The sequence below is a fragment of the Copadichromis virginalis genome, linkage group LG17 (genome assembly GCF_057382275.1).
Source record: "Copadichromis virginalis isolate Kocher_CV1m ecotype Utaka linkage group LG17, C_Virginalis_male_GT1.1, whole genome shotgun sequence".
Classification (NCBI taxonomy): Eukaryota; Metazoa; Chordata; class Actinopteri; order Cichliformes; family Cichlidae; genus Copadichromis; species Copadichromis virginalis.
This window is the reverse complement of record NC_140634.1, coordinates 4,331,875-4,350,315: the sequence shown is the minus strand read 5'-3', so window position 1 is coordinate 4,350,315 and position 18,441 is coordinate 4,331,875. Positions and strand designations below refer to the sequence as shown.

The 18,441-nt window shown below is 40.1% G+C and overlaps 1 protein-coding gene across 1 annotated transcript in view; it reads left to right on the top strand.

The window, feature by feature from the left end:
- camk1da (calcium/calmodulin-dependent protein kinase 1Da) overlaps positions 1-18,441 on the top strand; it is a 76,285-nt gene that overhangs the window by 37,642 nt on the left and 20,202 nt on the right. Inside the window, exon 3 of the mRNA XM_085437022.1 lies at positions 5,807-5,881. Coding sequence (XP_085293148.1) covers positions 5,807-5,881 — 75 coding nt within the window. The remainder of the gene's footprint in view (positions 1-5,806; positions 5,882-18,441) is intronic.

The following is an 18,441-nucleotide window of genomic DNA, read 5'->3' as shown; positions in this document are numbered from 1 at the left end:
CCGCAGTTAAAAATCGTGCCGCAGCAACCCTATTAAAAGAGAATTGCAATAATCTAAACGTGAAGTAATAAAGGCACGAATAACACTTTCCAAGTCACTCTTGAAAAGAAAGGGCTTAACCTTCGTTAAACGTCTGAGGTGATAGAATGCTGATTTTACCCCCCCGTTTATGTGGTCATCAAAGGTAGGTGAAGATGACCAGCTGTATGTTTGCGATCGAACTCTTTAGTTGGGAAGTCAAAGCTGCAAGATCAACATCTGGAGCATGAGAAAAACGATTTGGGCCAAATAAGATCACTTCTGTCTTCCGATCATTAAAATTTAAAAAGTTTTTTGCCATCCATGCTTTAACATCACTAAGGCAGTCAAGCAGAGGTTGACTTGGGAGACTATCAGAATGACTAAAAGGTAAATAAAGCTGGCAGTCATCTGCATATAGATGGAATGACACTTTATGTTTTCGGAAAATCGCGCCAAGAGGCAAAAGGTACAGTGAAAACAATAATGGCCCAAGATGTCTGTGAAGGTTCTCAGTCATCCCCTATGTAGCCGGTGTATCAGAGAAACTCAGGAGATTTTAAAGGATAAAGGTCACTCTTTCGAGGATGCCAACGTTCACATTTTGGACAGAGAGGACAGATGGTTTGAAAGAGGAGTGAAAGAAGCCATTTACGTCCACTGTGAGCGACCATCTTTGAACAGAGGTGGTGGTTTACGACACCAACTGTCTGCCATCTATAATCCAGTTTTGAGATCCCTTCCCAGACGCCTTAACGCCCACACACGTCCTGGGCCATCTGACCTCAGGAAATCACATGATAGGGTAGGGCCAGGTTTCACAAGGAGCTCACCCGAAACCCTGGCTGATTGTGACCCACACCCGCTTTCACACCTTGGCTCATGTGATTAGGTAGAGGATCATCAGGGGGTCCTTTGTCCCTCTTTGGGGGGAAACTCCCACTGGGTTTAAATCTGGGGTCTCTCAGTGACTCTCCACCATTTGACCCTTAGAACTGAAGAAGCTTCTCGGATGAGAGGTGAAACGTCTTCAAGCAACTCAAAGAAATCCAGACGCTTTTCTTTCCAAGCTCCTTAGACCAATAATGGCCCAAGAATAGGTCCCTGTGGCACACCCCAAAGCAGAGGGGCCACAGAGGATGAAGCCCACCCCAACTTAACACAAAAGGTCCTATTTGAAAGATAGGACTTTAACCACAAAAGTGCCGAACCAGAAATTCCCACACAGTGCTGTAAGCGGGAGATCAGCAAATCGTGATCCACTGTTTCGAATGCAGCGGTCATGTCCAACAGGACCAGCACTGCATATTTACCACAGTCTGTCGCTATCAGAATGTCATTCATAACTTTTACGAGGGCTGTCTCCGTACCGTGAAATGGCTTATAGCCGGACTGAAAGATTTCTGACAATTGAGAGTCATTCAAATAGTCCATCAACTGAGTATAAACATTCCTTTCCAGAATCTTACTAAGAAAGGTAAGCTTAGAGATGGGTCTAAAATTTGATATGACTGAACTGTCTAAGCCTGGTTTCTTAAGTAAATGTATGACTGCATGCTTAAACTCCTTAGGTACTTGACCAGACAAAAGACTAGTATTAATAATAGATCTATAGGAATATACCCAGAATACAACCAGTTGGCAGCCGTGGCCCTTCGAGCTCTGTTCATTGAAGACTTATTCAGACTCATTGCAGCTTGTTAGAGTATAGAAGTGCTTTATAAGAACCAGTCCATTTATTATTAGAGTAAAAAGCACTATATAAAAACCAATCCATTTACCATTTATGGGAATTAGTTATACATGCACTGACCTCAGTGTTTAAAACTTACTGAGCATTCACTACAACAGTATATGTCAGAAAATGAGGAAAAGCTCAAAAAGAAATGTGTGCTTCCCATTGCAAACTGTTAAAATAATCATTTCAAATGACATGGTTCTTTCAGCTGCTCACTTATTTCCCTAAGGGGTTGCTACAGAAGATGGATCCACATGTTGATTTAATACAGATTTTATGACGGATCCCCTTCCTAAAGCAACCCTCCTCGTCTGGGCTTGACACCAACACTAAGAGCATGCTGGTTTGTGACCGCCTTCGGCTGGCTTTGTTTCACCGCCTGGTCTCAAATCACAGATCTTACACATTAAAGGTGAATGTTTTTAAGCACTACATCACAGAGACACCAAAGTTATCATTTCAAATGATCAAGAAAGAGAAGTCTTCGTCTGTTTCACCCTACAGACAAACAAGTGATCTTACAGTTACACAGAAAAATCAAAGTGCTGCAGCAATTATTATGCCATTAAATGCAATAACTTTGGTAATTTGGTTTCACTGTTAACATTAGAGAAAATGCAAATTGGATCCACGAGGGAGAGAGCAGACATCCATTTAGACAAATGAGCGTAATTTCAGTGCATGTTAGAGAGCATCAGTGAGCAGATTCTGTCTCAAGCAGTCTTGTGCAGGGCAGAGACACCAATTTAGCTTTGGAGGGAAATCTGCTGGATCAGGTTATGGCAAGTTTCAGAGATTTTGGTGGCAGCAGACGGTGGAAAGAACTGTAAATCTGACCCCAAGCGCTAACAAAAGCATCATCTTGTTTCGTCAAATACTTATCTTCAGTAGCACAACTTTTCTTGCAAGCACCTCAGCACATGCTGAAACACTTCTGTGTTCTGGGTGAGCTTAGGCAAAATATGTCATTCACAGCAGCTTCTTTGAGTCCCACCTCTGATTTTTTCCAGAGAAAACCACATGCACCATTTTACCTGCCATCAGACAGCTCTTGTCAACAAGAAGTGAAGTCGTCACGTTCCACCAGACGTCTTAGTGTAGATCAACCGGTAAATGAACAGCTTTGCATATGCATCACAGACGACACACCAATCCATCTGTCATATTCGTGTCTCACATTTCAGTCTCCCCTAATTCATGAAAAAGACACTGAGCTACCTAAAGTCTTCCACTTGTGACAGCAGCTTATTGCTGCCATAGAGTTGGCACGCCACCCTTTTCCAGCTGAGAACTATGGTCTCGGACTTTAAGGTGCCAATTCTCATTCTCTCTGCTTCACACACTTTGGCGAGCAGCCACAGTACGAGCTGTATGTCTGATGAAGCGAACAGAATCACATCATCTACAAACAGCAAAGATGAGATCCTGAGACCACACTTGGCTATATCTAGAAATTCTGCCCATTGAAAGTTGTGAACATGAACAGAATCAATAACAAGCACCAGTAGAGTCCACCACCCACAGGGGAGGGGATCCATCAATATGAACCAAGCTCTCACTGGACCACATAGCCCATAGCAATGAGCCACGTACCCCATACTCCTGCTGAACAAGATCCTGCGAGGGATGTAGTCAAATGCCTTCTCCAAGCCCGTGCTGATCTGGACAAAAAGCACAGATGCAATTATCTACTTAATTTTGTTTTAATCTTGTTTTTAAAAATATATTGATATATTTTAAAATATGTACAGATCTCACATCTGAAGGTGTCTTTTAACATCTGAATGAGCAATCTGGTCACCTGTCTCACTATCTTACTAACTCTGTTTTATAATCTGCTGTAAGATTCCTATATTTGCCTCTGATGCGCGCCGTGCTTTTTGCAGAAGAGAGATCAATTTCTTAGTGTCTATGTGCTAGGGGTAGGGCACAATGCTTTGAAACTCACACTGCAGCAAACACAAAGACACAAGCACGCAAACCTTGCTGTTTGTGACATTGCCAGAGAAAAATTAATTAATTAACGATCAAATGTTGAGTCTTTTGCACGTGTGGCAAACGTGGCTCTCACATCACCGTTGCGGGGATGTCGGCATGAAGGCGTGAGGAAGCGTTAATGTCGAAGAGGCCTGTGTCTGAATGACACAATCCCGTTATTTACCCAGTCTATGTGCAGCAGTAACAGGAGATACATGCAGGAGAAATCCATGAATGAGAACAACTAACTGCCACACCAGGCATTTAATGCAAAAAGAGGGTTTTTCTGAATGCGCTCCGGATCTGCTCTGCCATTACACTCAGGCTTTTCCTGTCAGCCGTTCATTATCCTTGACAGGGCACACACACACACACGCTCACACACACATTACCCCTTTTCAACCAGTACTTGTATGAGCATGAGTATGAGTCACGTCTCAGCTCTGTGATTCATACCTGCTGCCGCTGCGATCATACGCTCTTTAATAGGTGTTAGATGTTTACCTGCACACCTGCTGTGTGCGCCTCTGTGTGTATATGCCTGAGTTAGGCCAGGGGGGATTACCTCTGTTTACTGTGCAAAAGATGATTAACCTGCAACCACGCACACAAAATTAGTCGTGTTTCCACTAGGCACGGCATATTAGGATAACAAACAGACAGCTACACACTGACAAACACACACAAACACGCACACACACACACGGAAGAAGGGAAACACCCCATCATGCTGCTGTAACCATGGAGAAATCAGCAGAGAAGCAAAAAAAATGAGCAGAAATTGTGATGGGAAAGTGTGAAGAGGTTTTGGTTGAAATAGATTGTTGGTTCGATTTCTGTGAAAAGTTTGTGCTGGCATCAGAGTAAAATAACTTTTTCTTGATTTTTGCAATTACAAAAGGATCTAAATTCAATGTACAATTGCTATTTATTTTTCTGGAGTTGTGTACACCACAGTCTTCACTGGTTGCTGCGAGTATGGATGAGGCAGAGAAAACATGGTAGCTGCCTTGGATTAGTTAGGATTGTGATAAACATGCACACTGTATAAAGTTAAATATAAATTGTTTAATGCCCTATAATTCAGTGTGATTCTTATTGGTTTAATACCTTTTCAGTAAATCTCTTCAGTAAGGTCCAACCAAACCCCCTTTGCCTTCAGCTGTATTTTTTTCTGTACCTTAGTTAGTTAGTTAGTGGCAAATCGCTACTCAAGGCACCTCAAGGCACTTTATTTTGTAAGGTAAAGACCTTAAAGTAATGCAAACAAAACCCCAACAATTTGACAACCTCCTGTGAGAAGGCACTTGGCAACAGTGGGAAGGAAAAACTCCCTTTTAACAGGAAAAAGCAGCCATCTGCTGTAGCCGGTTGTGGATGAGGGGAGGGAGACAGGGCAAGCAAAGAAATAAAGTAATTCCAGTTTTTAATACTTACAGCCAACTACATTTCAGAAGAAGACAAGAAAACACTTCGTGTTGAATGACTACAGGCCTTTGTTGGGATTGTAATATATAGAATTATGGCAGTACAAAAGGTAAAAGTGGGTCTAACCCTGTACTAGTAAGATGTAACTAATGGTTACCAGCATGTGTATGTTCATATTCTTTACAAAATACACAACATATATACACAATATATATTATTTATTATAGTATTTTGCAAGGATGTCCAAAATCATCTTAATATATGAAAAATAAGTTTCAACAAGTGTTTAACATGACTAAAAACTGAAATTTCTATAATCAGTACTGAGAAATCAGGAACTTTACTGTCATTTAACTTCCTGTCTATGACTTTATTACTTTGCGATAGTATAGATGGGCATGTGGGAGGCTCATTAAAACTCATTGTTTAATTCAATCAGTAGCTTCAGAGCAGCTAAGAAATGGATCGTGAGGTGACACTTTTTTGTTGGTTGAGACATAAAGTGTTAACAATGTACAACTCAGAATATTAAGGTGTACAAAAGACAGTTGGAGCATTAGTCTGGACTGTGGCTGTGGCAGAAACTTTAAAAAAACAGATTCAAAAAAACAAATCTTTACTGATTGCTTTGTCTTTGTTTTGCAGGATCAAGCATGAGAACATTGTGGCACTGGAAGACATCTACGAGAGCCCCGACCACCTCTACTTGATTATGCAGCTGTGAGTCAATGTTCTTTTTCTTCTTCTGTTGTCGTCATTGTGTTTAGGACATTGTGTTCAACAATGTGACTGATGGGAACAGAGACCCCCAAATCACCCACATCTCCCTGGAAGACCATTTCATTTAGTGACTGCAAGCTCTGCTCTGTCACATAATGGGACTCGTCAGCCTGTAAAAGCTGTTGTGTAATATATTTGTGGGTGTGTTTGTGGGGGCGGGGTTGGGGTTTGTTATTTAATATTGTATTAGTAGGGTAGAAATTAAAAAAAGAAGACATATTATTTCTTTAAGACAAAGCTGGTGCTACAAAAGTAATATCATATTATAGAGGGCATAAGCTGTCCTATTGTGAAATTTTAGCCTACAAATGAGTACATTTTAAATATTAGTTATAGTTTATATGTTAAATCTTTCTCGAGTGGGTCAGATTTTATTCTGGCAGACATTTTGGTTTTCTTATAGCGAGGGACAAGAATACAAATTCTTTGTTGTTCTGTTTTTGATTTTTATTAATAATAATTTAATGTTTCAGATGTCGGAGTGCGTATTTCTTATTTGCTTCTGACTTAAATTGTTGCTAATTTACAGAGTGTTTTCAAATTCTCACACTTTACCTCTCGTTCTTCTGTCCACCCACCCATCACATAGACACACAAAAAACACACAAAGCCCACCAGTCCTCCCACATGCACGCACACACAGACACACGTACTCAAAGCCCACCACACCGCTACGAGGCTTCTATTACATCATCTGATGTACATCTCTGCTTTGATGGTCAGCACTAGAGGAAAGGGTTCACCCACAGGTGTCCCACTAACCTCCTCTTCAAGGTTAGAGCTGCTTACATAAGGAGTTGGTCTGGAAGTTTGGCATTCGAGCTGGAAACAAATCAGTCAAGTTCAGGTGGAAGTCAGAGCCGTGGTTTACACAACAGTGGCGTGTTTATTGCCGATGCCAGTGGATTATCTGCTCCCCTACCGCATGTGTTTGGGTGGTTGTGTTTCTGTGCCAACTCGCGGCAATACAGGAAACGATTTTGAGGTCTTTAACTTATGAATAAGCTCATAAGTTAAAGCTAATATTTAACCTACCTATGACAGCTGGCAGATAATCCACTCACTTATTTGGTGGTAAGCCATTGTGTTTATGACATTTTGCACCCTGTTGGAATTCTTGGATAAAAAAGGCTCTCAAGGTGTTGATCCAGCCCGTTCTCACTCCCGAGGCGTAATATACTGACGATTTCTCAAGTCCCGAGGCGTTTCTAAGGAACGCAAAAGGTGACCTTCCGCGCTCTTATGCTACGCGCTGGGTGATGGATGACATCCAGTAGAATGACGCTCCCACGGTAATACACGTTCCAGCCATGTATTCCAGCCCTAACCATAACCTTATCCCTAACCCTAACCTTATCCCCAGCCTTAACCAGCACTTTAATGACGTTAGATAGTGTTTTTCAAAGCGATTTAAGTAAAACGAACTTACATGTGTAGATTCATTCCAAATGGTTCTCATGTTTCCTCATTTTTCTGATCTTGTAATATAGGGACGTGTTGGGAACCCGGAAGCGCAATATACCGACAATTTGTCACCTAGTGTAAAATGTTATGCTTTGGGAGTGAGACCATGTTGGTTGATCACAGTTGTTAGAAGATGCAAATGTACCTCTATCAGCTTTCTCATAGTCAAAAAAGTATTTTTTTCAATTAAACTTTAAAGATTTGAGCATGAATGAGGTTATTTTGTCTGGACGATAAGCCTGGTTTTAAAAGAAAGAAACGTTAATATGTAGATTAAAGAAGAATTTGCATTCAATTCTGTCAAAGCCTCGTAGTATACTATAGATCCTATTACAGTTTTTTACAGTCGCTAACAAGCGCCTACCCATACTTCAGATACTTTTTCTAAACTCTTAACACAGACCCACACCTACAAAACACAATTGGCCAAATGGATAATATCCTTCCCAAAAATACACTTTGTTAAATATATACTAACTCCTCATTTCAAAATTAGAACACATCGTTCTCTGCACACACTAACTGTACAAAAACACTATAAATCTGACTCAAAATGAAATTAGTCTGTCAAAGAATAACACTTGTTTTCACTTCACAAGGTACATGCAGTCAATCAAAGTACACCAGGTTTCAAAATACTGGCTATTATTGACATTACAAAAACTGCATAGACTTTTATGTTTCAGTTTCACAGGTATTTGCATGCGAAACATGCAATCCACCATATTGACACCAGAAATGTCTTGGTTGGTAACTGTATGTCCACATGTACAGTAATGTTCACATTCAAAAGCATTCCAGTAAAAAGCAAACAAGTTTTTGTTTCTTTACTGTTTACCACAGGAGGTACAGTAGAAACACGGTATGATAGGACAGAGAAAGTTTTACAGTATTGCTTACAGTGAACAAAATATCCATGAAACACACAAGAGCATTCTGAACAAAAAAACAACAGCAAAAAGCCAAGATAAAAAGGGGGGGAGGGGGGCTAAAAAAAGGCAAAAGATTTGCATCTAATCTCTGCGATCTTCAGGGTTAGGCCACATGTTTTCATCAACATCACATCTGATGTTATCCAAGTCGATGCACCTGGGATAAAACCGCCTGGTATGTCGGATCCACCGACATATCATTGCAGAAGCAGAGGTTTTTATACTGTATCTAAGGTTTGGAATATTGTTTTTGCTATTGTGGGATGTTGTGTGTTAACATTCGTAGATACTACAAGAACAGTCCATAGTTTTGTTGGGAGGTATAACTTGTCTGTTAAGAAAATGTAAGCATTGTGGAAATGTGTTCACTGACTGCATATTGGGTGAACACGACATGAAATGTGTGAATGGTATGGCCACAACAGACCGATGCTGTGCTAATTGTGTTTAGAGTTTTGCAAATGTGACAACTGTTTGGACAAACGCTTGTTAGCGACTGTAAAAAACTGTACTGTGGACGACTGATAAATTGTCAGCAGTTTCACCAACTCTTTAATATGGGGCTAGGTGAACTTGGTGAGGTTACTGTGACATAGTTAAGTCAGACCTGATCTAGTAATGGAAGTTTGAACTGACATCAACGATATTTACAGTTTTTTCTGAATGCTTAAACCCTAACTGTGATTCCTGTAGCACAATCTCTAAAACTATTCAGACTTATAGCAAAACCACTCACTGAGTTTGCAAAACTAAAAGCACAAAAACTGCTTTGCACTCAGTTTGCAATTTTATAACACACACTTTGCAAAACTGTAGGCACAATTCACTGCACAACACTCAATTACCAAATTTCCAACACACTCCTAGCAAAAGTATACACATGTATGGCTATCATTAACACTAATTTGCCAACTGTCTGGCACACTTTCACATGTGAAAACTTTTTTAGATAATTCGTTCACTTTGCAATCTGCCTAAGCACTATAATACAGGTAAGCTGTGTGTGCGGAGTACAATGGAGGGAGCAGAAAGAGTGAGAAGAAGAGGAGGCCGAGGAAGAGGACGTGGAGGTGAAGAAGTAGGATGAAGAGGACGACAAGGACAAGGAGGAGCAAGAGGAAGATGAGGAGGGGGGAGAGGAAAATGAGGAGGGGGGAGAGGAAGGGTAGGAAGAGTAAGAAATAGAATTGCTGATGACATCAGAGCTACAATAGTGGACCATGTAATCAACCGTGGAATGACCCTGAGGGTAGCTGGCCAACGGGTCCAGCCTAACTCGAGCCGCTACACTGTAGCAAGTACCATAGGGACATCTTGAAATGAGAATCGGTCAGTACAGTCACTTCGCACAAAGATTTGTAGCACTGCCATATGCCAATGAGAAACACACCAATACCATTGATGTAAAAATACTGAAATTGTTACTTTACAGAATTGCTAGATGACCAGATGCTGGGGGCAGAGGAAGCATGTTCACTGCAGACCAAGTAACCCATATAGTCATTATGGCGATTGCAAATAATCCTATACTTGGAAATGAACACTTGTGTTTGTTTTGATGTGTTTGAATAAACACCAGTACTTGACGTTTGGATCCCTCTATGCTTATGGATCTATGACAGAAGTATGAGCTCAAACTGACATAGCCTACCTTGTGCACAGAGAAAGCAAAAGCCAGATGTGTTTTGTATTCATACCATCAGTGTGCAGTTGGCGCATTGTGTGCTTAGTAGATGATGGCTTGTGTGTACTGTTTGATACGGAAACACCACTTTTATGAAGGTGTGAAGAGTTAGTCTAGCTGTGTTCGCTTTTGCAAGAGAACTACAATGTTTTGATTATTGGGTGACAGGTTTTCTTATTTGTGTGAAGAGTTTTGCAAAATTAGCCAATAGTTACAAAAAATGTGCTTAAGCAATCAGAAAAAACTGTAATGGTATTTATGTTCAGCAGCAGGCAGAGTTGTACATACAACCTTGGCATTTTCCATCCAGGTCAAAAGCATTTGTATGAGAATAATCCTGCACAGCAGCTATAGACGCTCATTATTAGCCATCACATCCACATACTTTACTGCATATAACTCACTGTGTCATAGCAACTTGGGATGCAATTATTAATGCTAAGGGAGTAGTATGATATTTATTTATTACCCTGTACTGCTCTTGTTACCCTTAAACAGACTAATTTTAATACAGGTTCATTTTAAGAGCTGTCCCTTTTTAAAATAGCCTCGACTTACTAAACTGCTTACAAGTGGAATAAGCTCCAAAAAGTATGAAACTACCAGCCCTTTTTAAAGTAAAACAGTTTTAGGTTTGCAGATCCTTATCTGTCAAGTTTGTCCCAAACCTTTTCTCCTTGAAAAAAGATCTCAATCTTAATGGCTTTTTGCAATCTTATTTAAAAAAAAAATGTTTTAAGAAATGCAATATTACATGTCTAAAAACAGATGTTAGAGACGTTGAAATGCAATATTGATATTATCATTACTAGCAAAACGCTTCCCTGGGGAACAAAATTCCTTTGTGGATACAAATTTTGGTGACTGCTACACACACACACACACACACACACACACACAAACATATAGATTGTTAAATAGTTCCATGCAATCATTATAGTTAGATTAATATTACCAGTAGTAGTAATAATAATTGTGCCAGCTAAAGCATTAAATCGCCATAAAGTCAGCACTCACTTAGTAATATTAGATTATGAAGTGTTTCAAATTAGCTAGATTAAGCTAGTCTACGAGCTAAAAATGTAGAAGCAGAAACTTTATTTGTAGTGTACTAAGCAAAGATTCCTATCAACATTGCTGTAAAATTTGTAAATTTGTTATCTACATTTGCTTAGTTACTTTTCCAAGGTTGTACCTAATCTCTAGGTCCTAGCTAGCTAAGATGCCAATGTGTTGATGGCAAGATAAATGGATGACTTTCCAGACATAACAAACACAGATTAACTACGTCTGGGCAGCGCTTTTTTTCTCCTCACTCCATTCTGATGACAAATTAAGAAACAGTTTCCTTAAGCTTTTACGTCACTTAAAATCCTTCTGTTGGCCAGACTCCAGTCAAAGGTTTTAACTGTGGTTAAGCTGTTAACCTACAATCTTAACATTTTGATTAAATCTCCTGTTGTCATGGATAAACCAGTTAACAGAGCTGACTGCTGTTTGGTAAAGAAGCAAGTTATTATCGCTGAGTGCTCTCACTTGATCTAGCAGTGACTGTGGTTAAAGTTAAGGTTAAGAATCAAAGGCAAGATTTTTTTTCTACTTTGACTAACATAGGTTTCAAAATTCAGTAGTTCATTACAGTTTTTACAGACGCTAGGACACATTTCTCAATACTTAGGTCACGTTTGCAAAACTCCTCACACAGTGAGCACAACAGAAGTCTATGTGGGCTAAACTGAGGACCAGTTATCATTGTTTTGGCACAAAATGCATTCAATGACTACATCTCTCAAATTTCATGAATTATCTTCTCACTCAGACACAACAACTGCCAAAAATCTTTGTACGGACAGGACATTTTGCATGTGCTTACATACTGTTTTCAAAACTGTTAAACTTATGGCCAAAACAATAACACAATGCAAAACTTGAAAAGACAGCAAAATTCAACAGCAATATTTTATTGAAACATATTTTAAATCTAAAAATGCAGTTTAACCAGCCACAGCTTATTCTCATTGTAGATGAACATCTACACAGGTGTTACTCCTTCAATTTTTCAACTCCTTCAATTCTGCCATGCCAGAAGATTCTTTCCTAGGTGTGTTGCCCTAGATGACATAAGATGTGATGTGGATGAGAACCTGTGGCCAAATGGAGGAGACCGAGTAGATTAGCATTACTATTGTATGTGAATCAGTGGATGGTGTGTATACAAATTCTTGTATTTTGGGATTACTTAGTGCAAAAAAATAAAAATACATAAACAAATATTAACGAATTCTGCATGATGTCTGATTCATTCCAGTAACATATATTGAAATTATAAACAGAGATGCGTCCTTGTTTTACACAAGAAAACACTGTGTAATGCTACATGTTGTTAGTGTTTTTTAGGTCATTGTTTTGTGGGTGACAAAGTGTGTTTGTCGGCTGTCAACCTTTGCTAGTGTTCTGGAAGAATGAGTTTATTTGAGACCTGAATAAAGTGTTTTGGTAGTTGTAGTGCATTTTGAATGTGAAATGAACTGCTTTGCCAAGCTGAAGGTCAGTTAGGAGAATTGTGTGAAGAGTTTTGCAAAAGTGGCCTAAGTATTGTGAAATGTGTCCTAGCGGCTGTAAAAAACTGTAAATCTAAAAATGCAGTTTAACCAGCCACAGCTTATTCTCATTGTAGATGAACATCTACACAGGTGTTACTCCTTCAATTTTTCAACTCCTTCAATTCTGGCAGCCAGAAGATTCTTTCCTAGGTGTATTGCCCTAGATGACATAAGATGTGATGTGGATGAGAACCTGTGGCCAAATGGAGGAGACCGAGTAGATTAGCATTACTATTGTATGTGAATCAGTGGATGGTGTGTATACAAATTCTTGTATTTTGGGATTACTTAGTGCAAAAAAATAAAAATACATAAACAAATATTAACGAATTCTGCATGATGTCTGATTCATTCCAGTAACATATATTGAAATTATAAACAGAGATGTGTCCTTGTTTTACACAAGAAAACACTGTGTAATGCTACATGTTGTTAGTGTTTTTTAGGTCATTGTTTTGTGGGTGACAAAGTGTGTTTGTCGGCTGTCAACCTTTGCTAGTGTTCTGGAAGAATGAGTTTATTTGAGACCTGAATAAAGTGTTTTGGTAGTTGTAGTGCATTTTGAATGTGAAATGAACTGCTTTGCCAAGCTGAAGGTCAGTTAGGAGAATTGTGTGAAGTGTTTTGCAAAAGTGACCTAAGTATTGAGAAATGTGTCCTAGCGTCTGTAAAAAACTGTAACCAAAAGACGTTGGCTGTACCTGCTGTTTTATTTCTTTGAGAAAAAGAACAGTAACAAGAAAGACCGGTCTCTGATATCTCCCTCTAACCCTCCATCCCCTTTTCCTCTCCTCTTTCACACCATCTGCCCTCTGCTTTTTTTTTTTAATTTCATTGCTTTCCTTCTCTTTATATCTTCCTCCTGCTCACTATTTTTCCAGGTACAATCTGCTTGAACACAGGTCAGCTTCAAACATGGTTAAATGCTTAACCCACTTTGAATATATAACAAATTGGGCATGTGGGTAACTTACATATTAATTTGCAAACAATATGCACATGTTTTATACTATTGCAAGGGGTAGCACAGTGGCATGGTGGTTCTCAGAGCTAAAATTGCCTGAGATAACCATAGTTTGGATAGAAACAAAATGTGCCCAAAGTGATTATTTGCACATGTGCTGAACTAATTATTTCAGTGTGTCAGTTGTAGTTATGATGCCCAGATGTATTATGAATTTGTCATAATATAAAAGGCAATGTGAAAGGATCAAAAGCTAGAGTAGCTCAGAATCCTTTTTGATCTAGCATCAGCATTGTATGCTGTCCTTCTCCAAGCAAAACACAGAACTGCAGCTTCATCTCTGCATCTATTTTAACCCTGTGCAGCTGTGTCCAACTGTTCTTGTAAATGGTGACTGAAAAGCTGCGTTTTCCCAGAGCACCAACTCAACAGTGCTTCTGCAAAGTGAAGCTTGGCAATAGCTGCATTTCTACTGATCATTACAGTACTAATTAACCTCATTTGTATTCAGTGGTGTGCTGGTTTTCTTATTCAGTAATCAGAAACCACATTTAAAAACAAGGATTTTTGCAGATTTCTCATGTAATTGCAGTATGGCAGATCAATGCAGTCTGACAGAATTTCCTTCATTCCTGTTCATCATAGCTTGTCTTACGTAACCTTGACCGCAGGGAGGCAATCAGACCATGCTGCTATGAAAATCGATGCAACCGAGTGCAATGTGGGCTTTATATTGATGCTGTTTGTGCTGTGAATTGCATATCAGTAAAAAATAAATAAATAAAAGAACTGGCTTTCAATGAATCCAAACAAAGTAGCACCTGGGATTCTTAACACAGTTTTCTATATTCCTTTGGAATAGTATCATCTTTTTCAGTTTCTTCTATTGAGCTTGTGGGAAGCTTGTGATCAGCTGGACTCAACAGAAGCAGACAACTTTTTTTGTCAGTATTCAAAATTTTAAGCCTTTGTTTGTTGTGGCTTGTCCACTGACAGTTGGGTTGTTGGCTGTATTTCACTTCTTCAGTTCATTTGTACAGTTTGGATGTGTTCAGATGAGACTGAAGCAACATTAGAACATGGCTCTTGGTCTTGTTACAAGATAATACACTGAGGACTGATTGGGGGGTGACAAACAGGAGAAATGAGGTAAAGACGAACGTAATTAACAGAAACCGAGAGCAATTAGGGAATCTGGAGTACTGAGAGGAAGCAAAACTAACACAGCAAACAACAGAAAACTAACCTCTAATGTAAAACAGAAACAGTAACCAAAAGTAACACTGACCTGAGTTTTTAAAAAACCTAACAAGAAGTCAGGGAACAATGAGGGAGCAATATTTATCACTAGAATAAAGAAAATGCAGGGACCTTAGAAACCTTGCAAAGGGACTTAAAATATGTGTCTAAGCCTCAAACTACCCAAAACTAAAAAGCAAAACTCCACAAACCTGAAAAACAGAAAAGCCTCAAATAGAGGACTATTTAAAAAACCCCAAAATAGTACAAAGGCTATGATACCTGTGAGTCGAAAGCTGAGGCTTCAGACAACACTAAATCCTCAGGCTTTTTTCTACTCTAAGTAAGATGTCACTGACAGAGGATATCTTTAATATAGTCATCTCAGGTTCACAGCGACTGAGGGGCAGCTACTGAGAAGAAAGTTGGATTAAAGGGAGGGGAAAGGGAACTAAAATAACTTGTTTCAGACAGAGGATTAACTCAGGGGCTGCACCAAGTCCCGGTGTGAGATAAGTAAGGATTAGTTGACCTGTGAGTCATGCAAAGCTGCTCGATTAAAGAATAAAAATCTGGAGTTGGAAAAGAGCAGGATAGCTTTCCGTTCAGTCGGGGCTCTTCCAAAAGTCTTGAAACATTGCAATTAGTCCTGAGTTGACCACCATATTGATTTTTTTGTGGTCTTTTCTTCGGTTGTATTGTTGCGCAGAAAATGTGTTTCCAAAGTTAAATTACAAGTCAGCTATAATTAGCAATTTAAAAAGTTGATGTTAAAGACCCAACTTGATCCATTTATAGAAGCATTTGCCTGATTAGAGCTCTTCTATGTTCTACAGTATGACCCTTTAAAAGAGTGCCCTACATGATACTCTTCTCTCTCTACTTACACTTCTTATACGCTAGCTTCACCTAAAGACCTAATCAGATTAGTTATTTGGGTCTTTAAAACTGAATTAAATCCTTTAAAGACTTAAAGGATTTAATTCAGTTTTATTTACACAGCACCAAATCACAACAGTCACTTAAAGGTTCTTTACATTGTAAGGTAAAGATCCTACAATAATGCAGAAAAAAAACATATACCATTTATAACACCCAGCACGCCCCTGCGGGCGGTTTATCCTTCAAGCTCGGGTCCTCTACCAGAGGCCTGGGAGCTTGAGGGTCCTGCGCAGTATCTTAGCTGTTCCCAGGACTGCGCTCTTCTGTACAGAGATCTCCGATGTTATTCCCGGGATCTGCTGGAGCCACTCGCCTAGCTTGGGAGTCACCGCACCTAGTGCTCCGATTACCACGGGGACCACCGTTACCTTCACCCTCCACATCCTCTCGAGCTCTTCTCTGAGCCCTTGGTATTTCTCCAGCTTCTCGTGTTCCTTCTTCCTGATATTGCTGTCATTCGGAACCGCTACATCGATCACTACAGCCGCCTTCTTCTGTTTGTCTACCACCACTATGTCCGGTCGGTTAGCCACCACCATTTTGTCCGTCTGTATCTGGAAGTCCCACAGGATCTTAGCTCGGTCATTCTCCACCACCCTTGGGGGCATCTCCCATTTTGACCTCGGGACTTCCAGGTTATACTCGGCACAGATGTTCCTGTACACTATGCCGGCCACTTGGTTATGGCGTTCCATGTATGCCTTGCCTGCTAGCATCTTGCACCCTGCTGTTATGTGTTGGATTGTCTCTGGGGCATCTTTACACAGCCTGCACCTGGGGTCTTGCCTGGTGTGATAGACCCCAGCCTCTATGGATCTTGTGCTCAGAGGTTGTTCTTGTGCTGCCATGATTAGTGCCTCTGTGCTGTCTTTCAGTCCAGCTTTGTCCAGCCACTGGTAGGATTTCTGGATATCAGCCACCTCCTCTATCTGCCGGTGGTACATACCGTGCAGGGGCCTGTCCTTCCATGATTGTTCCTCGTCTCCCTCCTCTTTCTTGGGTTTCTGCTGCCTGAGGTATTCACTGAGCACTCGGTCAGTTGGGGCCATCTTCCCAATGTATTCTTGGATGTTCGTTGTCTCATCCTGGACTGTGGTGCTGACACTCACCAGTCCCCGGCCCCCTTCCTTCCGCTTAGCATACAGCCTCAGGGTGCTGGACTTGGGGTGAAACCCTCCATGCATGGTAAGGAGCTTTCTTGTCTTTATGTCAGTGGCTTCTATCTCCTCCTTTGGCCAGCCTATTACCCCAGCAGGGTACCTGATCACGGGCAGGGCGTACGTGTTGATGGCCCGGATCTTGTTCTTACTATTCAGCTGACTCCTCAGGACTTGCCTGACCCTCTGCAGGTACTTGGTGGTTGCAGCTTATATATATATATATATATATATATATATATATATATATATATATATATATATATATATATATATATATATATATATATATATATATATATATTCACGTGTGCATGTGCGTTCTCTGAACAAGAAACAGAAACATTTTCTCCTAAAGCCTGAATAAATGCCACAATAAGATCTTATTTTTGTGCTGTTGCTTAATAGCTGTCTCGCTGTGTTAATCAGGTTGTGTTTGCACAGATATGGAGTTTAATCTAATTAGGGTAATTGTTGTGTTTGCATGATATTTTAGACAATTAATCTCAGTTAAGTGTTCACGTGAAAAAACAAGCTTGAGATCAAAAAAAGCAGAGTGGAGGTGTAAATGCAGGAGTGGGGTTTTCCTCCCTACATTTCAGCTAATGAGGCAGCGGTCAGATCTCTGTCTCTCTGCTGTGACGAGCAGAAAACGAGGCTTGCCGTCGTCAGCGATGCACAGCCATCGTCCGGTGAGAGTAATAGCACTGCCTGCTTGTAAACACATCAGCTGACAGAGGAGAGATGAATGAGGCACAGTGACATGACAAGCGGGCTGACTGCTGCAACATTTACTTTTCAAAAATGTTCTTGCATCGTAAGCAAGGATGTCATGATTCCACCCTACAGCCCTGCACTACATTGCAGTGCGCCAGCCCAGTGTGGCAGAGGTGTGGCTAATGCACACCAATATGAGGCTGGGTTAAAAAAAATACATTATAGGTGACCTTGTTAAAGGTGGCTATAGTCATAGCTAGTCGTAGTCACTCCTTTTAAACACAGGGATCTCTCCATCATTACACCATAACAGCTTAGGTATCCTGTGGAGTTTTCCTCAGAAGAAACCTAATATCACCGAACAGGACGTGGCAGGCTGCCAAGAGAAGGCAATGAAGCTTCTTCCATGGAATTCAATTTTCTGCACATACTAAGGATCGTACAGTGTGTTAAATGAATTTATTTATCAAGACAGTCTTATATATTGACAGTCTTAATTTGCCCTAAAACCAGCTTTTCAGATGAAACTCACTGCTTGTTTTTTTAAAATAAAGGAATTCTATAATTTATTGTCCAGGCTATGCAAGTACATGTTAACAAAGTTAGAGCACAACTGTGACACATTGCAGACAAGGTGAGGTGAAAGCTATTTAACCTGTGTGATGCACTTGTCTGGCAAACCAGGCAGGCAAAGATAACAGTGGGGTTACATATCATTACTTGGAACTCTGAGCATCAGTCAGAACTTTAAGAATAAAATGAGAGCGAAAAACAGGATGCATTGATTTGCAGATGGGC